Genomic DNA, 27,212 nt, shown 5'->3' on the forward strand with positions numbered 1-27,212 from the left:
GTTAGAGGGGTCGGTCAACTATGTGCATGTGGGAGACTTGGTGTGGGAGTTGATCGCAAGCACTAGGGATATGAAGTTGGGGCATGTACGGGCAAAGAAGGAAGCGTGTTCATGCCGAAGTGGACGGGACCGTGAGAAGTCATTGAAGTGGTGTCACCAGTGTCGATGAGGGTGGTAGACCCAAGATTGAGGGGGAAGGTTCGGAAGGTGCATATAAACAATATCAAACCGTGGGAAGCAGATAGAGTGAGAGAGATGGATTTGGTGAGGGAGATGGAGTCGCAGAGAAGCATGAGGTTGGAGAGAGAAGTGGGACAGGTGGAAGAACCGGTATCGGTGATATTGGAGATCGATTTGGTGGAAGGAATGACATGTGCAATACAAGTAATAGCGTATCCAAGGTAAGATCACGCATCAGTTCAGTTAGATATGAGAACGCCCAAGGAAGTTAGGTAACGAGAGATCTTGACCTAACTAACAAACCAGTATCGATCGGACTGTACACATCATCTCACCAGATCACAGATCACACTTCACCGTTGACAGAGTATAATCATTTCATCCTACACCCAATCTCTCCCATCTCCCATCTCGAGAACCAGCGAGGATATTGTAGTTACACCCGTTCGCTCAGAGTCAGATCCGAACGGCACGCATGATACTTTCCATCCACCATGACCCGCCGTGACCCGTCCGTCATACACACCTCATGTATGTTATCCCCCCTCGAAGCTCGAACCACTTCGAAACACCCCAAAGCAAAAGCCCCACGCTACAAACACAGTATACCAAGTTATCAACCGTTATCAAGTTCGACTCAGCTGCCCGGTACCTGTTTCATCACTACACTACAGCTACAGCTACCTCTGCCTACCATCACGCACATAAGCGGTGGTGGTGGTGGTGGTGGTGGCGGCGGTTCAGCTGTCCATCCCAGCCGCCAAAAACCCCCCTCTCAAGAAACGGCACGGCACGGCACGAACGGACAGGTGGCATTGTCCATCAACGGCAGATCGGTTGAAATGGTTGTCGTTGTCGTTGTCGTTGCCGTTGCTGATGTCGATGTCAACGCTGATGGTGAAAAAGGGATTAATGATGTGCCGATTAAGTTCTCTAGAGGTACCTAGGGTTGCACCCGAGCGGGCTGAAGATGTCTCAATGCAAACGGCTGCAAGAACCCATAGCTGAGTGTAAGCTGAATGACATATACGGATATATAGGTGAATAAGTGACTGACTTGGTGATTGTTTCAGGAAGAAGGTGACAGTGTATATTGGGGGCAGATAACTGCATCGGTATTCGATCGGAGAGAGCGCAAGTTTTTCAACACGTACAGGTATGCTCCGCGCTTGATGCGCTTAAACAAACAGCTTGATCTGGTGTGGAAGAAGCAAAGAAACTTCATTTGAAGATGCGGAAGAAACAAGAACATGAGTTTTGTACACTGAAATCCTTGACGCAGGGAATTAAATGTAGAACTGGAAATCTATGGGTAACCAAGGAAGAAGAAATGAAGGGGGTTTTCCACTAAACGACCACAAGCCATTAACTCCAGTGCGCGTATCCATCATTTTGACGGGTGAACAAAACCAAACTCAACAATTGTAAGCAGACAAGTTACTACTGCGCCAGGAAAAGAAAGATAAAACCACAGTCAAACAAAAAGGGGTATGAGATCCAACGCGTATGCCAAAACACCATTTGATCCTCCCTCAACTCCATCTCTATGCTCAACACCCATACCACATCCTCTCGTAAGCTTTTACACTTGAAGACACCTACAGAACACGTCCCCAAACCTGCTCCAACCACGTCCTGAATCTCATCGGCTGAAAAGCCGTCCTCTCGCTCTGATTAACCAACTCGCCGAGGTTCGTCGAGCGAATACAATACCTCCCATTAGCAGTCTGCAACAGCCTCTGATAGTAGAAAGATGTCGCGACATCGCCAGCAAGTTGGCATTCATTCGCCCAGGCCTCAGCCTCTTGATAGGACCGTCTTGTGACGCTGAACTGGGCTGCTCGTTTGAAATCCATTAGCAAAATACTCATATCATGAGGGGCCCATAGAAAAGAAAACTCACCACCCCTAACAGCCTCACAAACCCTTACCACCTCCCCTACCGCCATACAATCCCCCCTAACCCTCCACTCCCTCGGCCACCTCTCCAACGGTAATCCCAACGCTCCCACTCCCGTCAACTCCACCGCCGCCGCCACGAACCTCGCAACATCATACATACTCGTCATAGCCACATACGCCATCCGTCCCTGGGCATCCCGCTCCACCACCTCCGCCGTGCCCTGTTCAATATTCACCAAATAATCACACGTTGGCATCGGCCCCATCAAGCCCAGCTGTGTCCCAATTCCCCAAGGCTGAAGCCCACCGCGGGCAAACCTTTCCATGAAGATTCCGCATGAGAACACGGTGTAGTTCATCCGGTGCGAGCGGGATTGGGACCAGCTTTCTAAAAGGTCCAAAGCGGCGCGGGAGCCGCGGTTGTCGAGCGGGTCGATTGAGTTGGCCGGTGGGCGCTGGGAAAGCGGCCCCTCGAACTCGGAAGGGACGAAGCACCGGACGCGGGCACGGCGGGCGGCGTCAATGAGGTTGAGCTGCTCGTTGTTGGAGATGGTGGAGATGAGGAGGTCGACGCCGCGGAGAACGTAGTGCAGGTCTTCGACGTTTTGGTAGTCTACTAGGGCGAGCTGGCAGGAAGGAAGGTTTTCTTCGAACTCGGGATGGGGCTGGTGGTTCTTAGCAGGTGGTCAATCATGAACAGCGATTAAAAGGGGAAGCCTACCTGTCGAGTGAGAATGAGAACGGGATGAGCACTCTTGGAGATCTCCTGGGCTAGAATGTAGGCAAAGGAGCCGCCTCCTGCAATAGCGATCCTCATCATGGAAGCAGGGTGTTGAGAAACTTTCTGGCGCATCGTAGAGTGAGGCATACAGTGAGAAAGTTGGGGTTGATGCCCGACTTGTTGGTGATGCTGATATCTGATATAATGTTCGAGATGGGAGTGATCATGCTGTTGAACTTATATGAGAACCCAAGGTGTTGTCGCTTCGTGATGTATCATCGTCTCACACAGAACCGTAAACCTTGACGACAGCAACCCAGAGGCACGGCGCACCAGGAAGGGGCCAGGAGGAGAGCTAGGCAAGCAGAATAACAAAGGGCAGCATCTCAAGCCGACGGCACAGGAGTAGAACCGACAGGTGAAGATCGAAGTCGGCAGCGACAGACCGATGACATCCCACACCGGGTTCCTCCACCATAACGCCTTTCCTTACGAGGCGGTTTGGCTCCGGCTGGCGGCGTAACTGATCATTTCAAGGATGGTCTGACGTCCATACATGTTGGCCTACCCAACCCCAAATATGCGGACCAACGGTGCCCATACCGACGACCCCTTGTCATCACACGGAAGGACTGCCGCTTGGCCCTTTTCTGCACGAGATAGTTGCCCGCCGTAATGGGCCACCGCGGAAACCCCACGCTTCGGCAGTTTGAATAACCTGCAGGCTCTTCCGAGAGGCTTCTCGCTTAGCCATACTCTGATCTCACGACTCGGGAGTCGGGGGCAGTCGGGGCAGAATGGGGTCAATAATAGTTCTCCTATGTGAGCACGAGCAGGGCATGGTAATGGAGTCCTGTTCTCAACGTAGAGTTCTTGCAACTTTGCGAGAATATGCAGTGAACTAGAATTAAAACGCATGGTGATGGCGTCTTCGGCGGAAATCTAATTCGAGGTCTAGTGTTACCCGGACCGTAGATCGCATCATCTCCCGTAGGGCTGTCCCCAGGCCAAGCAACAGCTACAACAGGATTTGGAGTCGGAAGCTGGAGTGTTTGGATAGTTCCTAAGAAAAGACCTGAAAAGTGGCAAGTGAGCGAAATTGGCCAATTGTAGAAATCACAAGACATATTAAAGAGTGAGAAGAACCACTGCAAATTGTCACCGTCAGAGTGAAGTGTTGGAAGTCATGGAGTTGAGTGTTATATCTGGGAATAGCAAAGCCACCCTAGGACCAAGCCACATTGATGCTGAAGTACTGGGGTTTGAAGGTTGCAAGATGGTGCGACAAGGTGGGATAATAGGGCTGGCAAGGATGGTGATAGGGCATTGTGGGCGTTAGACGCCGTTGAGAGAGGTGATGGAGGGTGAAGTCTTGCTAATACTGGATCAGAGAGGCGCGTTCCTGAGTGGTCTTACTCGAGGCTTAGCAAAGTCTAGGTGCCAAGTTCTTCGAGTCTTGGGTAAATGAAAAGCAAGGAATTAATGGAGGAATACTCGAGTTGTCCAAGGTTACACGCAGGCTTCAAAATAACCTCCAAAGTCTAGGTTGTGGGCTTTGAAACCAAGTTGAAAGGAGTCTTCAAGCTGTTACCTTGCGAACACCCGTGCCTTGTGGGATACAAGACTGAGACGGACTGATGCGTGATGACTTGCATGCCCCTTCGCATAGTCCCTTGGACTCGGTTCGGACTGTAGGACTGTGATGTAACGGTGATGGGAATATGGGATTGACGACAACATATTTCGGATAGCGAGACCGAATGATCAGATCTCCAAAACGCCCGAAACAGAGAGTTGGTGATGAGCAATACCAACAGTAACCACATTTGGAAGGATAGGAAGAAAAACTTCAGCCTAGTTTGGGTCCGGTCAACCAGATTTGTGTCGATAAGTTGGGCGGATTGGGGGCCATGCTTCATCTCCTTATGTTGGAGGCAGAGCGAGGAGGCTTGGCCGTTGGATCGTCTCCCGGCTTGGTATTCCCCCGTCTCCAAGGCCAGAAAATAGAAGTGACAAGAACGAGCGTGGAGTCCAGCTGAGGTGGATGCCGACCAAGCGAGAAATTCGCCGGTATTTCACTTCTCGGCATCGTGTGAGATGATGAGGGAGTCAATTGAGGTTCAGTTGTCAACAGCGAACGTTCGGCATTGAAGCGGGAGCTAAGCTGCCAAGCAGGCACCCGAAATCTACCCCACTTGCCTGCCGTTGTTCCCACACTCAAACACCTGTGCAGTCTTGGCGGATGTGTGCGAATGCACACACACACGACTTTTTGGCAAAACGGACCATCGATGAGATTTCATTTACTTATATCTCTACTAAACGAAGAGATAAAAGGAAACGAACTCAAGATTCAGAGTTAGCGTACTTAAGACTATTAAGATAATAGTCTTTTCTATAGGATAATTAAATTTCTTTATCTTCGTCTTTCGTTTCGATGGTCCGTTTTGCCAAAAAGTCGTGTGTGTGTGCATTCGCACACATCCGCCAAGACTGCACAGGTGTCTGAGTGTGGGAATGACAGGGAGGAGGCTTCCATGCTGTTGCCTTGTTGCAGTGCCGCCCCATGCAACTGCCGCCCGCTCATCCGGGCCCGTCTCTATCAGCTTATCATCTCGTCTTATCACCCCGGCCCTCTTCTACTTCGAGGTTTCAACTTCAGTTCTCTTCCTCAAACTTCCTGTCCGGGGCGGACGACGACCTCAAACTTTTGGGGTTACCCCTACAAAAAATGAACTTTGGAAATATTGATAGCCTGAGGGGAAATACTCACAAAAGCAATTTAAGTATCGGTCCTGCAGTGAGCTTCAACATGGGCCCGTTTCCGCAACGCGGTACACGGAAGCTGGCGCATGTCAGAACCGTGAATTAAAGCCTGCTCGAATCGTTTCGGTGTAAGTCATCGAAACCAACACCAAGCTTTTGGAAATCGTGAGCCCAAAATGCCATTCCGTAGTAACATAAATACCCGATCGCAAAGCTTTGACATCGACATATCACTGCAGTCAACCTCACGATATCTTCACCTCACGTCCATCATGCACAAGCATATCGTTCAGTATATCATTTTATTATCCGAAACTAAAGTCATTGCGTGGTCATGAATTCGTTAATAGGTAAAATAGGGGGGTATAATCTCCAATCCATCCTCAACCTCGTCTTCCTTCCTTTCGTCAAGAGTCTTTCCTCAATCATTTAGAGATCAGCGTTCTTCTGCGCCTCAGCCTCCTTCTGGATATCATGCTCCGCACCACGCTGCTGGGCCTTGCCAACATCATGCTGAGTCTGATATTCGGCCTGCTTCTCGCGGTCGCCGACAAGCGCGGCAGCAGCATTGCCGAGCTGGCCAGTAAAGCGGTCCTTGGCGCCCTCGCCGAGGTCCTTGACCTGGCCGCGGGCTTCCTGCTCTTGGCCTTCGCGGTTTTGTTGGCGGCCGGCTTGCTTGAGGTCCTGTTATAATTGATTCGTGCGTTAGCGAGCTTGTTTGGGGAAGACGAAAGAGTGAAAGAATGGAGGTAGAAAATAGACATACCTCAGAGCCGACAGCTCCACCGATAAACTCCTTGGCCGCGCCGGCGGTCTGCTTCCAAGAACCGGACGTGCGGTCGGGGTGGTCGGCGGCGACGGCGCCGTCAGAGGTGGCCGTGAAGCCGGGGACCTTGGCGGTATCGTGCGAGGCTGCGTGCTCGGCGTGAGCCTTCTCCTGCTTGAGCTCACCTTCGGCCTGTAGTCTCAAGTGTTAGTTATGGGAAAGAGGTGAATGTGAACCGAAGGACTGCAACCGTACCTGATCGCCGCGGTTGCCAATAATATTACCAACGGCGCTCTGGACAGCGCCGGTGGCGGAGTCGATGTAGGACTTGAGGGTGGAGTTGTTCTCGGTAGACATGTTGGGTGGTTGTGGTATGTTTAGGTTAATGTGGTGATGGATCGGTTCGAAGTTGTTGTTGGAGAGTAGTTGTGGTTGATTGAGTGATGGATTGTATCGTGAGAATGATGATGAGAAAAGTGTCTTAAGGGAAAGGATATCTTTTCTTTATATATCCCACGCTCGACATGCACAAGGTCCAACACGAAACCGCATGAAGACAAACAAAAGCAAGATCGGATGACCAGAATAGAACTTCCCGTCCATAAAAATTCAGGGTCCTACCGAAATCTTGGCCCGGGGTTGGAGGCAATGACGGACTGGAGAGGCCTGAAAATGGCCATGTGAGCCTGGTGTCAGTTCATCACTTCCGAAATGTCTAACCCATTTCTTGCTCTAATTGGTTCAGTCATGGTTTTTCTTGTTTGTTCCAGCTCGTAGCTTCCAGCAACTAACTAGTCATTGCATGTGGCAGCAATGTCCATTGGATGGCCTTACCATAGTGTGTGTGCCTGTGAAGATGTCGTTTGTAGTCTCACAAAGCACACCAGAAAATATGATGTCATAGGCAATAGGCTGCCAACAGGGGTTTGTTCGCAACGGTGTTCGTCAGTTCATCCCACCATCCCAAATGAGACTGTGACATCATAAGTTGTCGCAGCCACCAACGAGCCGAGCTAAGCCCCTCAAGTCCAAGGCAGTTTTTAGATCCCTTGATCCCTTGGTTCTGAGCACGTACACTACTATGTACACACTCATTGTCTGGCCTTCGACCTCAGTAGCTGGCCACATTGTATATGCCCTTTGTAGAGTTGTTCAGCAGAAACTATCGGGTTGGGGGGTTCAGAACAGCCACAAAATGGACACAATCTACACACAGCCAAAGTCAAATGAAAAAAAAGAGACGTTCATCAGCCACAATGCTGGGAATTATGTGTATCCATTATATGATGAATTGTTCTACTGACACCTCCGAGCGCCGCCTCCCAGCCCTATGGTATCATTCTCTTGCTCATCAAAACAAAGGTCATCCGCAAATATCGCTTACATACATGATAGTATACAATGGGTCATGTTTTGCCCCTTGCTTCCGTCCTAGCGGGAGCCTGGACAATTCGTAAAGTTGGGTGTATAAACAACCGGGGCCGAATGTAGTGTTTGTGAAAAGGCAGCGCAGCGGGAGAAATAAAAAGCAATAGAAACTCCGCCCAATTTATAAACCGTCTTAAAATACCGCACATCAACCACATCATGTCACCTCTCAGTGCTGGCTCCACTGGATCGTGTTCAGGTCGATACCCTCCTGGACGAGCTCCCACAGAGGAGAAAGCTCGCGGAGGAAGCCCACACGCTCCGTTACGGCCTTGAGCACGTAGTCGATCTCCTGCTCGGTAGTGAACCGGCCGATACCGAAACGGATACTGGAGTGGGCGCTCTCATCACTGTTACCCAAAGCACGGAGAACGTAACTAGGCTCCAGAGAAGCCGACGTGCAAGCACTGCCAGAAGAAAGTGCAATATCCTTCAAGGCCATCAAGAGGGACTCACCCTCGACATAGGCGAAAGAAACGTTCACGCAGCCGGGGTAAAATTGGTTGGGATCACCGTTCTGGCTGGTGTGCTCCATGGAGAGCAGACCGTTGAGAAGACGGTCGGAGAGGTGCTTGATACGCTTGGAGTCGTACTGTTGTAACAGTTAGCGCCCATCCTTGAACGAGACGATGCATTAAATGTGAGATATGGAAGAATCATGATCAGAGAAGTTGCTGTCTATCAACAAGGAGTCCTTGTCACGGGACTTCAGAAAGCCATGCATGTGTAAAGCGACTCATCATAAAAGGGGCAAAAGAAGAAAAAGAATAGACTGTAACATACCGGCATTTCTTCCTTGGCGATGCGGCACGCCTCTCCGAAGCCGACAACGAGCGGAGGAGCCAGCGTGCCGCTGCGAAGACCTCTCTCCTGACCACCACCGCTGATGATGGGGTCCAGTCTGACTCTTGGCCGACGACGGACGTAGCATGCACCAATGCCCTTGGGGCCGTAAATCTTGTGGGAGGAGATGGACATCAAGTCAATGTTCATGGCGTTAACGTCAACGGGGATCTTGCCAACAGCCTGGGCAGCGTCGGTGTGGAAAAAGATCTTCTTGGACCGGCAAAGCTTGCCGATTTCCTCGAGGGGTTGGATGACACCAATCTCGTTGTTGACAGCCATGATACTGACGATGGCGGTGTCGGGACGGATGGCAGCCTCCAGCTCCGCCATGTCGATCAGGCCGCTGCTCTTCACTGGGAGATAGGTCACTTCGAAACCCTCGTCCTGGAGATGCCTGCAGCTGTCGAGGACACACTTGTGTTCTGTCTGGCTGGTGATGATGTGCTTCTTCTTGCCGGACCGGCCAAAGAACCTGGCGACGCCCTTGATGCTCATGTTATTGCTTTCGGTGGCACCGCTGGTGAAGATGATTTCCTTGGGGTCAGCGCCAATCAGATCAGCAATGTGTTTCCTCGCCTCTTCAACGGCCTTGTCTGTCTCCCAGCCGTAGGCATGTGTCCTCGAGTGGGGGTTGCCATAGACGTTGGTGAAGTAGGGCATCATGGCATCGAGCACTCTGGGGTCGATGGGGGTTGTGGCCTGCATGTCCAGGTAGATGGGACGCTGTCCCTCGTCCATCACGGTAGCATTGCTGAGAACATCTAGTCGAGTCAGCAACAATGATGACTGCGCAACATGTCTCCGAGGAGGTGGATAGTGATGATGCTTACCAGCCATGGGGCTGACGTGTTGGCTCGAGCCATTTTGCGCGCTGATGGCAAGGCCCTGCTTCTCCATCTCCCTGTGATCCAGCTTGATAGCATGCTCAGCCTGCACGTCGGCGTTGTTCCTCTTGGTCTCGGTCACATAGCTCCTGGAAGCAGAAGCAGTCTTGACAGCAGCCGCAGTGGTCGCCCGCGACAGCACACGCGCGCTGCGGAGAGGAGCGGCCGCGGCCAAGCGCGATGCCTGTCGTAAGACGGACGGCGCAATGGTGGACATGGTAAAAAGAAGAAGAAAAAAGGAGAGGAAAAGAGAATATGGTGGTGAGGGTGATGGCGGATGAGAGGGAAAAAAGTTCGTTTTGTAACAAAACCTACAAAAACAGATGGAGGCAGCGGGCGGGGCGGCTCAAAACACAGAAATTCAGATGGAGCTGCCGCCTCCCGCTCTTCGGCAGTCGGAGTGGACTTTCCGCCATACAGAAAAGAACAAATCGAAACAAACGGCATCCGCACGCGGACTTGGCCTCGGAGGGGTCGGTGATAAAAGAATGTGCCAATGAGGGGCGATAACTAACAAGGTCAGGCACTTTGATTGGTGATTCCGCCATCGGACGGCCCCACCTGTTTCTTTCTCGGACAAGCGCGTATGTACGTACGGCGAAAATGACGCTGCTCCAAAATGTCAGAGAACGGGCCGGGCATGACGGAAACTGAATGCTTCGATGTGCAGATGGATCTTGACAAATACAGTGTGGAATGTCCACTTGTGAACGAACTCCGCGGACGCATCTGATCCATCATTGCACAGAGAGGAAAAGCACTGACCAGGCATTTGTTCTCTCAATCGGCATGTCCACTGGGATGAAAGCTACACTACAGCGGGCCCCAGACCCAGTCGGTCTACCCCGTCGTTCCAATTCGTTCCTTTCCGGGGTCTCATCGACCAAAAGCAGAACAACCGAGCGATGACGGTATTTACCTACGTCCTCGGGATTCTGTTTCCATTCGCATTGGATGTCTGCGTTGGACTATAACTTGAACCATCAGTGACATGCCATATACCCGCCGACAACCTACTTGACTTCCATTTATACTGCTAAACTACCTAGCATCTTAGCTCTAGGACAGCTAGCTACTTTACCTCTCACCGTTGAAGAACGAATCCTCCCCTAGGAAGTTTGTCGGACCTGGAACGGAACTGTTGACAAGGGTCCGACCGACGGGATTCACGAACAAACCGAAATCACAAGACGCCTAGACAAAAAGACTTCTTACACTACATCTTGGAACGAGGTCACTGTGTGCGGCGTGCCCAACATTCAGCAAATAGCAGCGCCACGCAAACCGTCGCAAGCTTCGCTCAGCCAAGACTTCGTCCACCAGCCAAACGACCTGCACCGCCCCCCTGTCCACCCCCAGCGTCATCACCATCGTATCCGGATCCGACTTGAAGAGGGCAGTCAGGTGCAACTCGACCACCGATTGCCTTCAACCTCTTCGAACAGCAACCCGCTTTGCGCATCTCCATACAACCACCGAATATACATCAGACATTATACGGCTTCGTAGCAGAATATGAGCTTCAGGGGCTTCCAAAAAAGCGTGGTCCGCGTAGGTTTTGCCCCGCATATTTGATCTCACCTCCCCTAGTTTCGGTTACAGCGTCATCATCACTTCCGCCCTTCCCGTCGAGTCCCCCGTCTATGGCAGAAATAGCACCGAATCGCTCGGGTTGGCAAAACAGGCACTAACACGACAGAAACCAGGCACCACAACAATTCAAGCAAAAGTTTAACCTCGGCGAGCATACCAAAGACCCTGTCTACATCGACTCGGAGCGCAGATTCCAGGAGCTCGAAACCGAGACCAAACGCCTTCACGATGAAAGCAAAAAGTACTTTGAGGCCATCAATGGCATGCTGCAACACCAAATCGAGTTCTCAAAGGCAATGACGGAAATCTACAAGCCCATCAGCGGCCGCATGTCCGATCCCGATTCGCTCGTTCCCCATGGAAACTATGAGGGTATTGCCGCCTGCGAGGAGTACGAGGCCGTTGTCAAGGACCTGCAGGAAACACTGGCGCCAGAGTTGGAAATGATCGAGGCTAGGGTTATTCGGCCAGCGAACGAGCTCCTCGATGTGATCAAGGTCATTCGCAAAACGGCCGTGAAGCGCGAGCACAAGAAGCTGGATTACGACAGACACCGCGCCACCCTCAAGAAGCTCCAGGATAAGAAAGACCGGTCGGCAAAGGACGAGAAGGCCATGTGGAAGGCTGAGAACGAAGTTGAGCAGGCCACGCAAGAGTACAACTACTTCAACGATCTGCTTAAGGACGAGCTACCCAAGCTGTTTGCCCTCGAACGCCAGTTCATTCAGCCGCTTTTCCAGTCCTTCTACTACATGCAGCTCAACATCTTCTACACCCTGCACGAGAAGATGCAGCACTGCGACATTGGCTACTTCGATCTTACCTTGGACATCGAGGAGGCCTTTTACGCGAAGCGTGGTGACGTCCAGGAGCGGGCTGAGGCTCTCTCCATTGTCAAGTTCAAGACCACGGGTATGAAGCGACCGCCCAAGTACCAACGTCCAGGTGCTCTCGAAGGAAACAAGCCAGCAGGTCTACTTACAGCTGGCTCCTCCACGACCACCTCCACCGGTCCGCCTGAGCCGGCTCCCTCAGTCACAGCTCCACGGCCCTGGGAACAGCAACAAGCAGCAGCTCCTGCCGTCACAGCACCGCGACCTTGGGAAACCCAGGCGGAACCAGTAGAAGCGCATGCGCCGCCACCGTATTCGGTGAAGCCGAGTACGCTACATGCCACGCCCGCCTCCTACGCCGCTCCAGTTGCCAGCCCGAAGCCCTCGTCGTTGTCCATGGCGGCGGCTGCAAAGGCCAAGCCCCCACCGCCGAAGCCCAAGCCCAAGGCCCTCATGGCGGCGGCACCCAAAGTAGAGACCGTTACGGCGCTTTACGACTACTCGGCGCAGGCGGAGGGCGATCTGAGCTTCCGTGCCGGTGATGTGATTGAGATAGTAACAAGGACTGCGAACGAGAATGAGTGGTGGATTGGAAAGTTGCATGGAAAGCAGGGTCAATTCCCAGGTACGTACTGTACTTTTTCTTAGGGTGCTTTTTCTGTTGCGAGCTGGACATGTTCTGACATTATGGTCTTTTGCTAGGAAACTATGTCCAGTTAAACAGCTAGAGGATACAAGGCAACTTGTAAATGTAGTTATCAAAGAGTTGCTTTCAGCACGCTTCACTTCTCAGCATGACTTCAACCTATACCCCTTTTTGTGGACCCGTTCATGGTTAGGAGTTATTTGCAACCATAACACGGATTCTTTCTAGTTCGTCTGCTTCGTACCATGCCGTGAAGTCCTGTAGCAGGGCCTTGATGATCCTCTACGGATGCAATCATATGCGGCAGGTGACTCTGTTGGAAATAGCCAGGCAGGAGAAACCTCCGTCGTGAAGGAGGACAACGCGAGGAGCGAGGAGCGAGGGGATCTCGAGTGTTTGCGTCTAGGGAAATGGCGGGTGTATTGTTTTGGAGCGAAGGAAGCACCGGAGTGAAAAGGTCACAGTGCATTGGGTCACACCTGGAAGTTTGGATTGGATGCGTTTTGCCAAGATCGCCGTCGTGGTTTGTTCCCTTTAGGTTCGTTAGGTACTTGCCCGCGCATCAAGCTTCCTCAGGTGAAGCTAATTTCTAATTTCGTTAACGCAACGACCACGCAGCTCAGCTTGAATCCAGTGTCACCAACGACCGCTTGCCTTGTCAAAAATACCTAGCTCGGCTTCACCTCCTGGCTCGACTCCAAGGATTCAGGTCTTTTGGGAGGCAAGAAGATGTGTATCATCTCTGTTACTCATCTAGGTAGGTATCACTGAAAGCCATGGCAAGTGTACTTACTGGAGGGTCCTTTTTGGAAACACCGATATTGAATGACGGCCTCCAGTTAAGATGCAATGCTTCGGTGAATAGCGAGGTCCTCCGGTTTAGCTTCAAGTGAGACATGCACCTGTCTTGTTGTATAAGTATAAGGCTAACAGAAGCTTCCAATAATGCGCCAAGCAACCCAGCTGTATGCTCCTCCCTCCAATTCTCCATTAGTCCCTCCGTGACTGTGAAGCAAGACAGGAAGTGACAATCTCCAGTATGCCGGGCAAACCCAGATCTATGGGCTTTTAATCCCCCTCTTCTCACTTGCACACAAACTCTTCTTCCTCTTCTCACAACCACCACCACTACCACCAAGCGTAGCGTAACTCGCAGACTCCAGGCAATCTTTTGGCCGCCATTTTTTGGGTATCGTCTCTCTATTTGTCTTGCGGTTCGCAGTATTATGTCATCTCTTCTCCTCTGGCCTCTTTTTCCGTGTTGATACACTTCAAGCGTTTTTTTGGAACGAAGGAAATCTTGCCCTAAAAGAAAGAGGACACCCACGGATACGAATCCCTTCTGCAAGACCACTCTCGACAGCCTATCCGAATCAGTCCCATCAATTTGCGTTGGATTTGCCTGGCCTTTTCTGTCGCCGACTCTTCTCTCAATCGTCCCCGCGGAACAGACGGCCCATTCACATCCTCGGAGTCCGTCAACATTGATCAACGAATACACAGATTTGGCTTAAAGACAAACACCGGATTGGTCTTTCCAATCCACGACACCAACGTGATACTGCTGCTCTCCTGGTCTTGGCCGTGAGTTTTTTTTTTTCTCGTTTCTTCACAAAGTATCAACGTGATGACTCCGAGCTCGATCTCCATTGCATGGACACTTCATGAGCATGCAATTGACTAACACGTCTCAGACCAGGAAGGACTCTAGGCCCCTGAAGAACCAAGAACACCCACATCAAGCGACATCCGTGGAATGTCAAACAATATGGCTGCCGTAACCAGCCACATCGCCAATAGCAGGAACTTTAGCCGCTCTAGAGTTCCTGCGTTGAAAGTCAAGACTACCGTGGGGGATCCAGTCGGTTTTGATGGAAAAGGAAAAGCACTTGCATCAGATGACTGGCGCAGGTATGCGTCTGCCCCTGGAATGTCAAACAAGGGGAACCTCCGTAAAAAGATTGCTCAACGGTCGAGCGCTACAGAGCACTCCATGGAAATGCCTCGTGAACCTGGGTTCTACCGCCCGAACGACGGCCAAACTGCTTAGGAAGTGGTTTCATCAGCACCAGGAGACCGCTCGGTCTCAAACCAATCAAGAGCGCACTCTACAGGCACTTCTGAACATTCACTTGACTCGGCTCAGAAACCAATAGTGGTTTGTATTGAAGACATGAAGCCAATGATCATGAACGTCAACGGCGAAAACATACCATTACCTAACCGATTCACTTTTGACATCCGCCCCAGGTGCTTCAAAAGCGACTACTCCAATGATTCATCTAGCTCCTCTACTTTTGGAGAACTCAAACGCGTCATAGATCCCAGTATCCTCAGCGGCAAAATCTCCTCTGACTGGTCGACTATCAACCGCGAGCTCCCGGACGATATCCAGGCCTTGCTAAACACCATTCGGGGACTCCCCACATCAGATGCCTCTTCTAGCAAGCCCGAGAATTGCCAACACGATGCGTCCCTGTCAAGCAATAGACCCCAAGATTCCAAAGACAGTACGGGCGCGTCTGAACGCTCGGAAACAAAGCCTCAGGATGACGAAGAGGAACGCTTTCGCAACATGATCAATCGTCTCCAGAAGCGCCTTCCAACTCCATCCTTGGTAAAGCCCAGGGTACCAAGCACCAAGATACAACCTGCTGATCCCGCCATTTTGTCTGCCAAACTGAAGGATGGTGCAGTGTTCGGAAATGCCCAACTGAACCAAGTCACCGAGCCGCACCCTGAAAGGAAGGACAAATTCAGCGACTCTGGATACGCCAGCGGTAGCAACCCATCGTGCATCGTACATTACTCAACGTCGGATAGCTCTAGGGATTTCCAAGACGAGCCCGCTGCGGCCACCAAAAGAAGTTTGGAGGCCCAAAGCGCAACCAAGAAATTGAACCCTGCAGCAGCTGAGTTCAGAATTTCGACTGACAGTGTACATCTGCCAGTGCTCTCTCCCAAGAAGCTATCTCGTGGCCCACTTACATCGCTTCTTTTCAACCCAACTCCTGATGTGGCTGTGGCCGGGGCTCTCCCTTCGTTGGATAGGCTACAAACTGCTCAGACGAGGCAGGGCACAGGCACTGCAGTTGATATGTTGCAGATTCAACAGTCAAGTCCAGTCAAGTCTGGTATGAAGGCCAAACAACGAAAAGCACCTCAGGTTCCGCCCATCCAGCAAGCTTGCCTTCCTCCTATCCAACATTTTTATAATCCCGCTCTGTCCGATGTCAATCCCATGGCTCTTGCCCATCCCAGCCTGAGCTTACAGCCACAGAAACCCAATGCAGCTCTTCCATTTCCCCCTACTCCATGGATTGGAGGACCAGGTTTGGGCAACTTTGGGACATTTCCACCACCTACCGCCCCATCGATGGCAATTCCGCAGTTCAACATGCAATCTCCGGATATGGCAGCAACTTTGGGGACTGGAACTTTTCTGCCTTCAATGCGGCCGCCCATTCCACCCTTTGCGTCGGCTCCTATCAGCGGCTTAGGGTCGATGTACCCTCAGGCCGCAGTGCCAGCACTGCCGCCAGTACAACCGTCGATTCCACTGACAAGCGCAGGTCAACAAGCTCAGCCAGGACCTAAGGCTGACCGCCCTTATTTTCCCGTAACAACGAAGCCTCGGGTCCCGGATCCGATCAAGCAACAACAGTACGAGGAGTATTTGGAATGGCGCAAGGCCAATGAGCCCGGGTACCACATCAAGTGCAAGATCCGACAGGCGAATCGCGTGGTGCGTCAGCATCAATACCAAGCCGAGGCTCCCAAGCTTGAGGAACCGGGCATCTCGCTTGCATGGAAAGCGATTGCTGAAAAGGCAAAGGCTGTGGTGGGAGCGGCTGAAGCTCGCCGTGCGGCGGAGAAGAAGTCGAAGCAGAACTCGGTGGTTGAAGAGTTCAAAGCCAAGATCATTGAGAGAGTCATGGGGAGCTCTGAGACGAAGGATGATAAGGAGGACTCTGAAAAGAAGATGGAAGACGAACAGGCTGTTGAGAAAGTAACCGAAAAACCGACAGAGGACAAGGTAATGGTTGAGGAGACAGCTGAGAAGACGACCGATAAGACAGCTGAGAAGACGGAAGAGGTCAAGGAAGGTGTGAAAGCATGATGTGCAAGAAAGGACAGTGGTATTGGGAGCGAGTGGGGATAAACAAGAATTGCTGCGGTTTATTTCCTCTCATATGTATACCATGGAGAAGAAGAGACTGAGAGATCTCTTCTCTCATGTTGACATTCTTTGCTGGCGTCGGATTTGGGGACTTGTCATCACAGTTTATGGTTATCGAGACGGTGCGGAGTATTGATATATGGGTTAACCTCGCTATAGTTATGGCCGGCTGTTGTTATTGAGCAAAAGGTGTCTTAGGAGATTCTGAGACAGATGCGGGTATGGTTATGATTAAAAGACCACCATGTTGGTGTTGGTCGTTTTGCGCAAGCTTTGCCTTTTTTCGTCTTTGGGTTTGTTCTGCGAATGGCTGTCAATTATTGTCATTGATATTGCCGTTACCTTGTCTTCTCGATAATCATTATGATAGACATATGAATCAAGAAGATTGGTACGCATCCACTCATCACGGAACTGATCAGATGTCAGAATATCGAGTGCGTTGATGAACTCTGGTGGAAAAGGGAGCAGATGTATCAACCATTCTAGCTTGTATGAATGTTGATATTATACATTGCCGGCTGTTTTCTTAAAGTACCCTTCAACAAGTTAAAAGCCCGAAATTACCAACCTTCTTCCTTTCTCTCACCAGCCTCGTTGATTTCCTTTATATAGCAGCTCAGCGAAGTCCAGTTCAGGTGTACATATGAAACGTCGAGTTATACAGCATGTTTTTATGCGCCCGACATCATTCCATGATATCCATTTGGCGAAAGAGTTGGCGCCTCTCTCCCGTTGCGCCGTGTCTCTCCCCCATCCTTCCATCGGATCCTCCGCGCGGACGGAATGCTACCGATCGGGGGTGTGGTCGGGGGGCCATCATACGACGCACAAAAGTCCACAAAAGGTTCAGGTTCGTCGGTTGGATCTAACTTGTTCAATCTAAATTGAAAGGCGGCTTGTAGGCTGTTTATACAAACATTGATGACATGATGAAGGTTAAGAAGAAGAAGGGATTGACGAAGGTTGAGGAAAAGGGATTGACGAAGGTTAAGAGAAAGAGGATGACGGAGGTTAAGAAGAAGGGATTGACAAAGGTTAAGAAAAAGGGGATGAGGGTAGAGGGGCCGGAGGGCAGGTATCCTGGTTATGCACTACAAAGATTGACGGCACGACGAAGGTTAAGGAACAGAGCATGAGGGTAGAGGAGACGGGACGGAGGGCAGAAGAAATGGAAATAGAAATTGGGAGGACTATGTATACCTCTCCATGGGCAGATATATTATGTTAGCTTGGTACGTTGACTTGCAAAAAAGACGACCGGTTAAGTGCTATATTAGCCATTTCTTGTGTGTGAGAGTAACCATCGAAACACCGCGCTAACAAGTTATATTCGTGAAGAAGGGTATAAAATACGGTATTCATGCGAAAGGTGTATGGAAATATGGCTACGGTGCTTACATAGCAAGAGAAGGAATGAAGGTTTACTATGGTTGTGATGGCAGCAGTGTAGTGTTTATCATCCAGGAGATCGACAAGGAACTAACTGATGATAGTATCGATCATTGTACTGCGTATGGTGTTGAGAGATGTAATTTTTACGAAAGAGCCCATCCATGATGTATGAAGGAGAGACGAACGACGACAACAACGACGACGACGACATCGACGACGACATCGAAGTCCCGAAACGCGGTAGCGCGGTAATGAGCAAGCAGGCAAGCAGCCACACTTGATGAGCTGAAGTGTACGTACAGTACACCTACTTAGTACAATGTATCAATCCGGATTCCGATACGCGGATGGCTCGGGGTGGCGTGGATGCTGTACCACTTCCTTGGACAACAGTTCACTTTTCCAACTGGCTGGTACATACCTCTAACACTAGCAGTGTTTTTGGTTATACTTGGAACAAAGGATGGTGGACAGGATATTTTTTTTTTTTTTTTTTTTTTTTTAATCTGAAAGTATCTTTGGGGTTGGGGTGGCACTGCAGCACCTGTTGTGAAGGTTGTAGTAGCGAGTGTAGGGTCACTCAAAACGAGGTGAGTTGAGCGTGAGAGTAAAATCCAGAATGTTGTTTTGGTTCTTCGACGGGGATCAATGTTTACATCATGATTCTGAAGGATGGTGATGGATGGACGAAACTAACAAAGAGAACAACTTATGGAGGGGTAAATCCCGATCATCAAACTAACTGAAAACGGACCAATCAGTTCCCTAACAAGCCGTGGTCAAAGGGTTCAAGTTCAATGAAGGGTTCAAGACAGAAATCGGAAGAAGGGACCCCAAGCTCGCACATCATGCCCCTCTAACTAGGTGATATCGTCATCGGCCGGGGTCGCCCCACCCTGGCGATGATGCTTCGCATTGCTTGGCGCTCTTTCCCCCATGTCATTCCCATGACAACTGCCATCCCTCGAGTGCCCCTCCATCGATCGGCTCGCTCTTAGTCGCAGTGACATTCGATGTCAAGACGCTTTCTCTGACGGTTAGTATGATGGGATGTACAATGTCGTGCGTCAGTTGGTGGGCAGAGAAACAGGTGCTTTGTGTATGAGGTACAATGATCAAAGTGAATGGCACGGCTACTCCCTCACTGCTATGTAATACTAAGTAATCCAACACTCCCCGATAAAACCGGTTGACCACCCACAACTTCTTTCCCTATTCCTCACCTTGTGCAATCCTCTTCGCGACTTGTGTATCCAAAAGGGTGTTAAGAGACATCTTCCACTGCTCGTGTACATCACAAATTCGAGACACCTCACCGAGCCAACAACCTCCAACTTATACAAGCTTATCGCAAACGCCACGACTCCTCTGCTGCTGCTCGGACACATCACTTGTGATATCTGGCTGAGCTCTGCCAAACTCTCCCAACCTTCCTTCCCACGACACGTGTAAACAACAACAATAAACAAACACCCATAAAGCACCCGCCAAAAGAAAAACAACCGCCAAAATGGAAGTAATACCCCTCATCCTCCGCTTCATCCAGCTCATCTTCCTCATCATCCTCACCGGCCTCATCGGCAACGTCATCGCCCTCGATGTCGACGCCTCCACCACCGCCCGCGCCGCCATCAACTTCACCATGTTCGTCATCGCGCTCTCGTGGGTGGTCGCTCTCTTTGGCCTAGTCGCCGCCCTTTTCCAGAGCGTCGCCATTCCGCTAGTCATGCTCATTTTCGACGCCGCCGCCACGCTCTTCACCGTCATCGCCGGCATCGTGCTGGCGGCCAAGCTGGGTGCTCCGGACTGTGGAAATCTTGCGAATGATCACTATGGACATAAATGGATCGCGTACGGGAGTGCCGATGATGCGAAGAGGTGCAGAGAGATTCAGGCGGGGACAGTGTTTATGTGGTTGCTTCTTGCGGCGTTCTCGGCAGCGTTGACGTTGGCGATTATGAGCTGGAGGAGGACGGGCGGAAGCGTGAGGAGCGGGCCGACCATGTCACAGGTGGTCGTCTAAGGCGGTCGGGGAGATGGAGTGGTGGTGGTGGTTGGAAACCTTGAGAGAGTGCTCGAGAAGAGTGTTGAAGAAAGCTGGAGAGCCTGGATAGTTTTGGTGTGCTTGGATGGTATGAATAGGGTTATGGCATCAAAGATGAGTTGTGGTGACGGATGGCTATTCGCTTCATCATGGGTGTGTGGTGTCGCAACCCCTCGACAATTATACCTAGATCAGTGTAATGACATAGTGATGCCTTGGGTTAATATGGCGAACGAGGAAAGGAAGATCAGAACCTGCATGTTATATAGTATCAGTCGAACCTAAAGTCAGCAATAGTAATTGGTATAATTGGCATTGTCTGATGATCAGTATCTGCAGAGCCTCAACGCTTGCTTCCACGAGTATAATGACAGTCCACATGCATTCTACACATGTCTGTGATTCTTCACCACCAACGCAAACTGTGCAAGAACGAAACATACCCCTTTATGCTAGTGTTCCCATACCGTAACGCCAAAAGAGCACTATGTCCACCCCTGGTATCCCAGATTATACCGAAAAAAGTAGGGTATCGAGAATTGTGCTGCCGTCGCCTTTGACTCGAGTACCTCATTACCACGGTCGCCTATCTGCCTCCCTCATACTGATACTGGCGTAGCAGCTCCTATCCAACCGGCAATGTTGAATAGCGTCTTGTTATACCATTGGACCTTGACCCCGTGCGCCCACTCCATGTACCGTCCCCAACCTGCCGGGCCATGTTAGCAACTGACTTTCCGCATCGCCGTTATTGTCTCCTCCCACAGCGCAAGCTGTCTTTCCCAAAATCTGTCTGGTATGGTTTGTCTTACTCCAATAAGCAAACTTGCGCCCCAAAAACTTGCCCGCGAACGGTATTAGCACCAAGTTCAAGAGAAGCTGCAGCTGCTCGAGACTCTGTTCCCATTCCTTTTGTGCGTCTGATTCGTCGTCGTACTGGGAGTCGTCCGAGCCTAGGATACTGCTGGAGATGGACGGGAGGGAGTCGACATCGTCGTTGTCGGTTGAAGGGGAGTGGTCGTGGAGGACGTAGGAATCGGAGGGGGTGGACATGGTTTTGGATGTCCCGAATGCGGAATTTGTCTATCTGAGGGTATCGCGTCTCTGGTCGGGAGTACCTCTAGGTAAGGCAGCTATCGTCGGTGCGGTTTGGATGAGGCGAGCAAGTGGTCGGCGCCGGCGCACGGTCGGTTGTCGCGGTGAAGATGGCAGGTAGCTATCGTAGCTCGGGCAAGTCGCGATGATGGTTCGGAATGGAGACACTGTACGAATCGGCGTAACGCCTGGCGTGTAGGATATTGTAGAAATCGCGTGGGACGAACTTGATTGCTGCTGGGAGATTCGTTGTCGGTTACGAACACGGCGATAGGTACACGGAGATGGATACCTCTACGGACTCGGCCCGCCTTCCAAGGTTCGTGATGGAGCTGGTTGTTGTCGGTGACCGATGACGGGCCACGGCACCAACTGCTGCAGCAGTGCAGCTATGCGATGCTGGAACGGACACCACTCATCGCTGCCGCCAAGCACTGCACCGGACTGCAAGTGCCAGTGCCAACCCCAACGGTGTCGGACTGTGCGGCCGTGGCTCGAGCGGGTTGAAGGCACCGTGCTGTAGCCAGGGCTGCATGGCCTGGAAAATGGAGAAGCGGAGGCAATTTGTATTTGCAAGTGGCGGGCAGCTGTCTGAGCTCTATCCACCCCACTTGTCAGGTGAATAAGAAGACTGACTCACAGTTTCGCTTCAATCAACGTCATGAGGTGAACACAGCTGAGGTGTGGTGCCGGCGCCCCATCCAGAGCCGTGTGTACAGAAAGAACTCCGCTCAGTCTCCAGCCCAACGACAGAACTAAGGACAGCAGCCTTGAGCCTACGCTACCTGACCAGGACCCAAGCATCCAACTCCCCGCAAAGAACAATTCCAGGTCCGAAACTGAAAGAAAGCTGAGATCAGTCTGCCCGCATCGATACCTCCCCCGACCCCAAAGTCTACCTAATCTCATCCATCGACAAAATCCACTCTTCGCGACCAACAAAGAGTCCACCGGAAGAGACATCGATTACAAAGAAAAAGACGGACAATCACACACAGACAGACAGACAGACAGACAGACAGACACCACCACACTCTCAAACACACCAGTGGCCCAGCATGGATTCTGAAGTAAGTACCTGGGATGGATCTCCTTGCTTCAGTACACACTCACTACCTCTACGCCCACACAACACACCCTCCGTCCTCCCCGACCCTACCACCACGCTAGAGGCAGACATCTCGAGCCCTGGGGGAGCCACGCTTCTCGGCTAGTCAAAAATAATAAGGAAATAAAAAGTCCCATTCACCACGCTGCCCTGCACACCCCTCACTGTACTCTGCTACCTACGCAGTACAATAATATCCCCGGCCCCAGCCCTCAAGTCCCCTGACGTGTACTGCCCCTCCAAGGCGCCAACCCTCTCCCTCCACCCCAGCCCAAAATCCACCATAAAGTTCTGGCACTCTGCAGCGCGAAAACGCCGCCAATCATCCCAAAAAATTCCGAGCTTTCCTATCCACACTCGACGGCGAAATCCTTGACCGCTATCGCGACTCCCACGACAAGCGCCTTATCCACTCCGAGATACTAACCCTTTAGGCGCCCTCTATCAAAAGACGCCCCTCGCGCAAGTCTGTCACCTTTACCGACGAGAAGCTAGTTGTCAACCCCGACGGTTCTGTCACCATGGACGCTTCTCCCGCCGACGAAATCAAGGAGACTGCCCAGTCCCACTCTGCTCGTACGCCGCCCCTCCACGCCGCTCTCGGGGCCTTTACTGATGCCCCCCAAGCCACCGAGCCCCAGGATGCTGCTGCTGCTGCGGCCCCCGCCGCCGATGATGGCCTCGACCTTTCGCTCATGAAGAAGAAGAAGAAGAAGGTCAAGAAGGAGGACGATGCCGACGCCGCTGCTGATGAGGCCGCCCCTGCCGAGGGTGACGGTGCTATCGACCTCACCATGAAGAAAAAGAAGAAGAAGAAGGTTGTCAAGGAGGATGATGAGTTCGCCAAGAAGCTTGAGGCTCTCAACATCGAGGGCAAGGAGGGCGAGGAGGCCGCCCCCCAGGAGGACGAGCAGGAGGGCGATATGGACCAGGGCACCGGCATTTGGGCCCACGACGAGACCAAGCCCATCAGCTACAACGCTCTTCTGTCCCGTTTCTTCGCCCTTCTCTCGCAAAAGAACCCCGACCACGCCTCTACCGGTACACGGTCGTATAAGATCCCGCCCCCGCAGTGTCTCCGTGAAGGCAACAAGAAGACCATCTTCGCCAACCTGCCCGAGATTTGCAAGCGCATGAAGAGAGCCGACGAGCACGTTACTTCTTACCTTTTCGCCGAATTGGGTACCAGCGGTTCCGTCGACGGCAGCAGGCGTCTGGTCATCAAGGGTCGTTTCCAGCAGAAGCAGATCGAGAACGTTCTGCGTACCTACATTATCGGTATGTCTTTTTGATCATGCTGTCGTTGGGACGTTTTGCGTCCAAGTAGACAATGTCGCCACCAGCACCCAACGTTTTGTTCTGATTACCAATGCTAACGTGCTCAACAGAGTACGTTACCTGCAAGACGTGCCGTTCTCCCAACACCGAGCTCTCCAAGGGCGAGAACCGTCTTTAGTAAGTTGGCCTCTGTTTTACGACGACCATCGCCCCAAATGCTGACACGTCACAGTTTCATTACCTGCAACTCTTGCGGTTCCAGGCGGTCCGTCCAGGCCATCAAGACCGGTTTCTCTGCCCAGGTCGGCAAGAGAAGGAAGATGCAGGGTTAAGCGGTTTTTGTTTTCTTGTTTCGAGACCCTTGCAGTTTGCTTTTCAATGTTTCCACGCTTCAAGGACGGAGTTAAGACGGCATTGTATATGGCTGGTTGGGCACGGGTCTTTTACGAAGTAGCACGGCCCCTCTGAACGGCAATCTCTCATCTCCAGTACACGGAGAGAGAGAATGGAAGAGAGAGTCTGTGCTACAAAATCAGGTGAATTCCTTACGCGGTAGGGTACGGGTTAATATGACGATACTTGATGAAGAATTGGTACACAAAAAGTTCTGGTTTTTGATGATGGTGGCACACTTATCCTTACTTTGCATAGGGAGTCTGACAAAGAGGAGGGCTTTCTCCTTTTCTGAGCATGTCCGATTTATATGGACGAGGGCTGCGAGATTGTATCTAGACTGATGTGGGATTCAGAAGTTCTCAGGTCATTCATAACCATGGTCAGCAAGCTAGACTGGGAGAGCAAGGAGGAGGCTGACTGAGCGCAGGATTACGAAGCGATGGATTTTGAGATCTTGCGAACAGGAATTATTCTCTGTTCTTTGCAGTATGTATAACCATTCAGCCTACCTTTATAAACTACATTAGTTATGTTATCGGAACTCAAAGTGGCAGTTGAATAAAATGATAAACCTTGATACTCCGCGATTGGCGAGAAAAAGCGGCCGCTTAGGGTTCGAAATCTCACCTTGACGCGTATACATTGCGTATACACTACGTTCCAATGTTTTGGCGGTCGATCCATGATATGCCGAGCACATGCATGATAGTTAGCTTCGGGAGAATCTTTCCCCTCCACATTTTGCATCAACAAGCCCATATAAGACGATGGGCCGCAGGCAACAACTCAACGGCTCAACCTCGTCTGTCTGTTCGATAGATTAGTAAACACTTTTCAAATCAACGCGCAACGTGACTCATCAATACTTTACCTGCTCGATTCCACTCATCACTACTTTACCTGCTCGATTCCACTCATCACTCAAGTCTTCCCCTCCATCAATCACAACCACCAGGTACAAGCCAAAATGACCATCCGCGAAACCGGCCCCAGAGGAGCCGATCATCACTCCCCCGACCCTTCTTCTCACCACCACAATGACCTCGGCCGAACCGCCCAACAGACCCAACAAGAAACGAACATGAACACAACCAGCAGCAGCAACATCAACCCTGGTCCCTCCTCTTCAGGCCAGGCCGGACTCCCCTCCACCATTCCCAGCGCCTCCTACTGGCTCCAACCCAGCGATGTTTCTCAAAGGCTTGATGATTATCGGTCTACTCCTGATTTGCCGCAGTCGGCTGATACGGTGATTGTGGGGTCGGGGATCACAGGGGCGTTTGCGGCTTGGTTCCTGTTGGAGCAGACGGGGAGGACGAAGGTTGTTGTTGGATCTGGAGCTGGAGCTGGGTCTGGAGCTGGGAAAGAAGAAGAAGAAAACAGCAACGGAGGCATCCTAATGCTCGAAGCGCGCCGACAACCCTGCTCCGGCGCCACCGGCCGCAACGGCGGACACTGCCAGCCTTATGTCTACTCGGCATCTACCCCGTCTATAGCCGAGTTCGAGCTGGCCACTTACCAGTTCCTCAAGGCCTTTGTGGAGGAGCAGGGGATTGCGGGCGTTGTGGATTGGAGAACGCTAAGGGTTGTTCATGCGTACTTGACGGAGGAGGTGTGGGAGGGGGCAAAAGCGTTGGTGGAAAAGTTGCCGGAGGGACTAAGGGACCAAGTGGATTTGGTTGATGATGAGATCAGAAAGGGGAAAGAGGGAGGAGAGACGCTGAGGGATTTGAGAGTCCCGCGGGCGAAGGGGGCGGTGGTGCAGAAGCATGCGGCGAGTTTGTGGCCTTGGAAGTTGGTGGTTTGGGTGTTGGAGAGGTTGTTGGAGAGGTTTCCGGTTAGGAATGGTAGTATGGGTGGTGAAGGGTTTAACTTGCAGACGAACACACCGGTTTTGGGATTGGAAAAACTCGGCGATGGCAGGTGGACAGTGATAACGAGCAGGGGAAACATCAGGGCGAACAGAGTGTTGTTGGCGATGAACGGGTATACGAGTAATTTGTTGCCGGAGATGAAGGACTTGATCGTCCCGGTGAGGAGCCAAGTTGCGTCGTTGCGGCCACCGAAGGATGCCGCCAGTGGGAAAGTGGCCGAGTTGGATTACAGTTATGCGTTTGTCAGTGAGGAGAAGTTTCCGAGGGATGAGTATCTCATGCAGAGACCTTTGCCCGGAGGAGAGCTAATCTACGGAGGAGCGAGAAGTCATGCGGAGAACAAGGCGGTTGGAGTGTGGCAGGATGATGAAGTCGAGCGAGGCGTCGCGACATATCTGAGACAAAACCTGGCACCATATCCGTTGGATCTGACTCTGGACAAATCTGACTCTACGCCTACGGATACCCCTAAGGAGGGAAATGAGACTACAGAACTCGAGGCGACACATCAATGGACGGGGATCATGGGATTCAGCAGAGACTCGAGTCCTTGGGTCGGACGGGTGCCGGAAAGCCTCGGCGGCGGAGAGAATCTGTATATGTGCGCCGGGTACACCGGACACGGAATGCCGCAGGCCGCATTGGCAGCCCGGATGATTGTGGAGGAGATCACGGGTAAACCATTTGCGGATGACGGGCTCAAGTTGCCTCAGGAGATGGTGTTGACTGAGGAGCGAGTAAGGTGGGTGAGGGAGAACACGAAGACGATGTTGAAAGAGCAGCAGCAGGCACCTGAATGGTCGGCTACCATGCCTGAGTTGTTGACGGCTACGGAGAGGAGAGCCTGAGCAGGGGACTTGATAATGTTGTGAACCAGTCACACCAGTCCGTCCATATGAATGTATAGAACCCAGATAAACTACAGAATTATTTTTGTGTTTCCTGTTCAGACCAGCAAACATACCTCTAACTTGTACGACATGAAGCTGATGGATGTGATCTTACTCAAGTCCGAGATTAGATACCTGCCACTTGCAGATGAGACCGAACCACCTACCTCGGACTTTGTGACGCTTACAGTCAGGACGCTCTCCTATCCTCCGCAAATATTGTTTAAACAAAAAAAGAAAACAGACATCAGAGCGGCTCATTCCGGGTCGTCGTGATCTTCCTTGTTCAGAGTGTCCAGGTGTCCCCGGATAGTTTTTGTCTTAACCGGCAAAAGCACCTGCCAAATCGGGGACGGGCTCCGTGACCCGAAACCGGGCGCCCAACTC

General features: G+C 51.5%; 10 protein-coding genes across 10 annotated transcripts; 6 read left to right on the top strand and 4 right to left on the bottom strand.

Moving 5' to 3' along the window:
- Positions 1-674: 674 nt before the first annotated feature.
- On the top strand, positions 675-1,228 carry NEUTE1DRAFT_107908 (uncharacterized protein; the record flags this gene model as incomplete). Its single annotated transcript, XM_009850181.1, has 3 exons — positions 675-711; positions 760-1,119; positions 1,221-1,228. The coding sequence occupies 3 exons, from the start codon at positions 675-677 to the stop codon at positions 1,226-1,228; spliced, it is 405 nt and encodes a 134-aa protein (XP_009848483.1).
- Positions 1,229-1,778: 550 nt separating this feature from the next.
- NEUTE1DRAFT_98541 (uncharacterized protein) lies at positions 1,779-3,361 on the bottom strand (the record flags this gene model as incomplete). Its single annotated transcript, XM_009850182.1, has 6 exons — positions 1,779-2,017; positions 2,084-2,747; positions 2,825-2,926; positions 3,091-3,158; positions 3,220-3,291; positions 3,328-3,361. The coding sequence occupies 6 exons, from the start codon at positions 3,359-3,361 to the stop codon at positions 1,779-1,781; spliced, it is 1,179 nt and encodes a 392-aa protein (XP_009848484.1).
- A 2,493-nt stretch (positions 3,362-5,854) lies between these two features.
- On the bottom strand, positions 5,855-6,768 carry NEUTE1DRAFT_58743 (uncharacterized protein; the record flags this gene model as incomplete). Its single annotated transcript, XM_009849078.1, has 3 exons — positions 5,855-6,253; positions 6,336-6,527; positions 6,591-6,768. The coding sequence occupies 3 exons, from the start codon at positions 6,690-6,692 to the stop codon at positions 5,999-6,001; spliced, it is 549 nt and encodes a 182-aa protein (XP_009847380.1).
- Positions 6,769-7,579: 811 nt separating this feature from the next.
- Positions 7,580-9,763, bottom strand: NEUTE1DRAFT_77426 (uncharacterized protein; the record flags this gene model as incomplete). Its single annotated transcript, XM_009850183.1, has 3 exons — positions 7,580-8,355; positions 8,547-9,370; positions 9,440-9,763. 3 exons carry the CDS (start codon positions 9,708-9,710, stop codon positions 7,933-7,935), a joined length of 1,518 nt encoding a protein of 505 aa, XP_009848485.1.
- Positions 9,764-10,914: 1,151 nt separating this feature from the next.
- On the top strand, positions 10,915-12,885 carry NEUTE1DRAFT_77429 (uncharacterized protein; the record flags this gene model as incomplete). The annotated part of the gene is made up of 3 exons (XM_009850184.1): positions 10,915-11,044; positions 11,200-12,544; positions 12,675-12,885. The coding sequence occupies 3 exons, from the start codon at positions 11,009-11,011 to the stop codon at positions 12,791-12,793; spliced, it is 1,500 nt and encodes a 499-aa protein (XP_009848486.1).
- Positions 12,886-14,738: 1,853 nt separating this feature from the next.
- Positions 14,739-16,685, top strand: NEUTE1DRAFT_77431 (uncharacterized protein; the record flags this gene model as incomplete). Its single annotated transcript, XM_009850185.1, has 1 exon — positions 14,739-16,685. One exon carries the CDS (start codon positions 14,739-14,741, stop codon positions 16,683-16,685), a length of 1,947 nt encoding a protein of 648 aa, XP_009848487.1.
- A 2,694-nt stretch (positions 16,686-19,379) lies between these two features.
- On the top strand, positions 19,380-20,176 carry NEUTE1DRAFT_116093 (uncharacterized protein; the record flags this gene model as incomplete). The annotated part of the gene is made up of 1 exon (XM_009850186.1): positions 19,380-20,176. The coding sequence occupies one exon, from the start codon at positions 19,651-19,653 to the stop codon at positions 20,161-20,163; it is 513 nt and encodes a 170-aa protein (XP_009848488.1).
- Positions 20,177-20,721: 545 nt separating this feature from the next.
- Positions 20,722-21,589, bottom strand: NEUTE1DRAFT_116094 (uncharacterized protein; the record flags this gene model as incomplete). Its single annotated transcript, XM_009850187.1, has 2 exons — positions 20,722-20,893; positions 20,997-21,589. 2 exons carry the CDS (start codon positions 21,235-21,237, stop codon positions 20,784-20,786), a joined length of 351 nt encoding a protein of 116 aa, XP_009848489.1.
- A 1,319-nt stretch (positions 21,590-22,908) lies between these two features.
- On the top strand, positions 22,909-23,997 carry NEUTE1DRAFT_34841 (uncharacterized protein; the record flags this gene model as incomplete). The annotated part of the gene is made up of 3 exons (XM_009848775.1): positions 22,909-23,665; positions 23,776-23,842; positions 23,898-23,997. The coding sequence occupies 3 exons, from the start codon at positions 22,909-22,911 to the stop codon at positions 23,995-23,997; spliced, it is 924 nt and encodes a 307-aa protein (XP_009847077.1).
- Positions 23,998-25,172: 1,175 nt separating this feature from the next.
- Positions 25,173-26,687, top strand: NEUTE1DRAFT_11871 (uncharacterized protein; the record flags this gene model as incomplete). The annotated part of the gene is made up of 1 exon (XM_009848720.1): positions 25,173-26,687. A coding segment is annotated over one exon (1,515 nt), but the record flags the coding sequence as incomplete, so codon positions are not given.
- Positions 26,688-27,212: the final 525 nt, after the last annotated feature.

The sequence above is a fragment of the Neurospora tetrasperma genome, assembly GCF_000213175.1.
Source record: "Neurospora tetrasperma FGSC 2508 unplaced genomic scaffold NEUTE1scaffold_1, whole genome shotgun sequence".
Classification (NCBI taxonomy): Eukaryota; Fungi; Ascomycota; class Sordariomycetes; order Sordariales; family Sordariaceae; genus Neurospora; species Neurospora tetrasperma.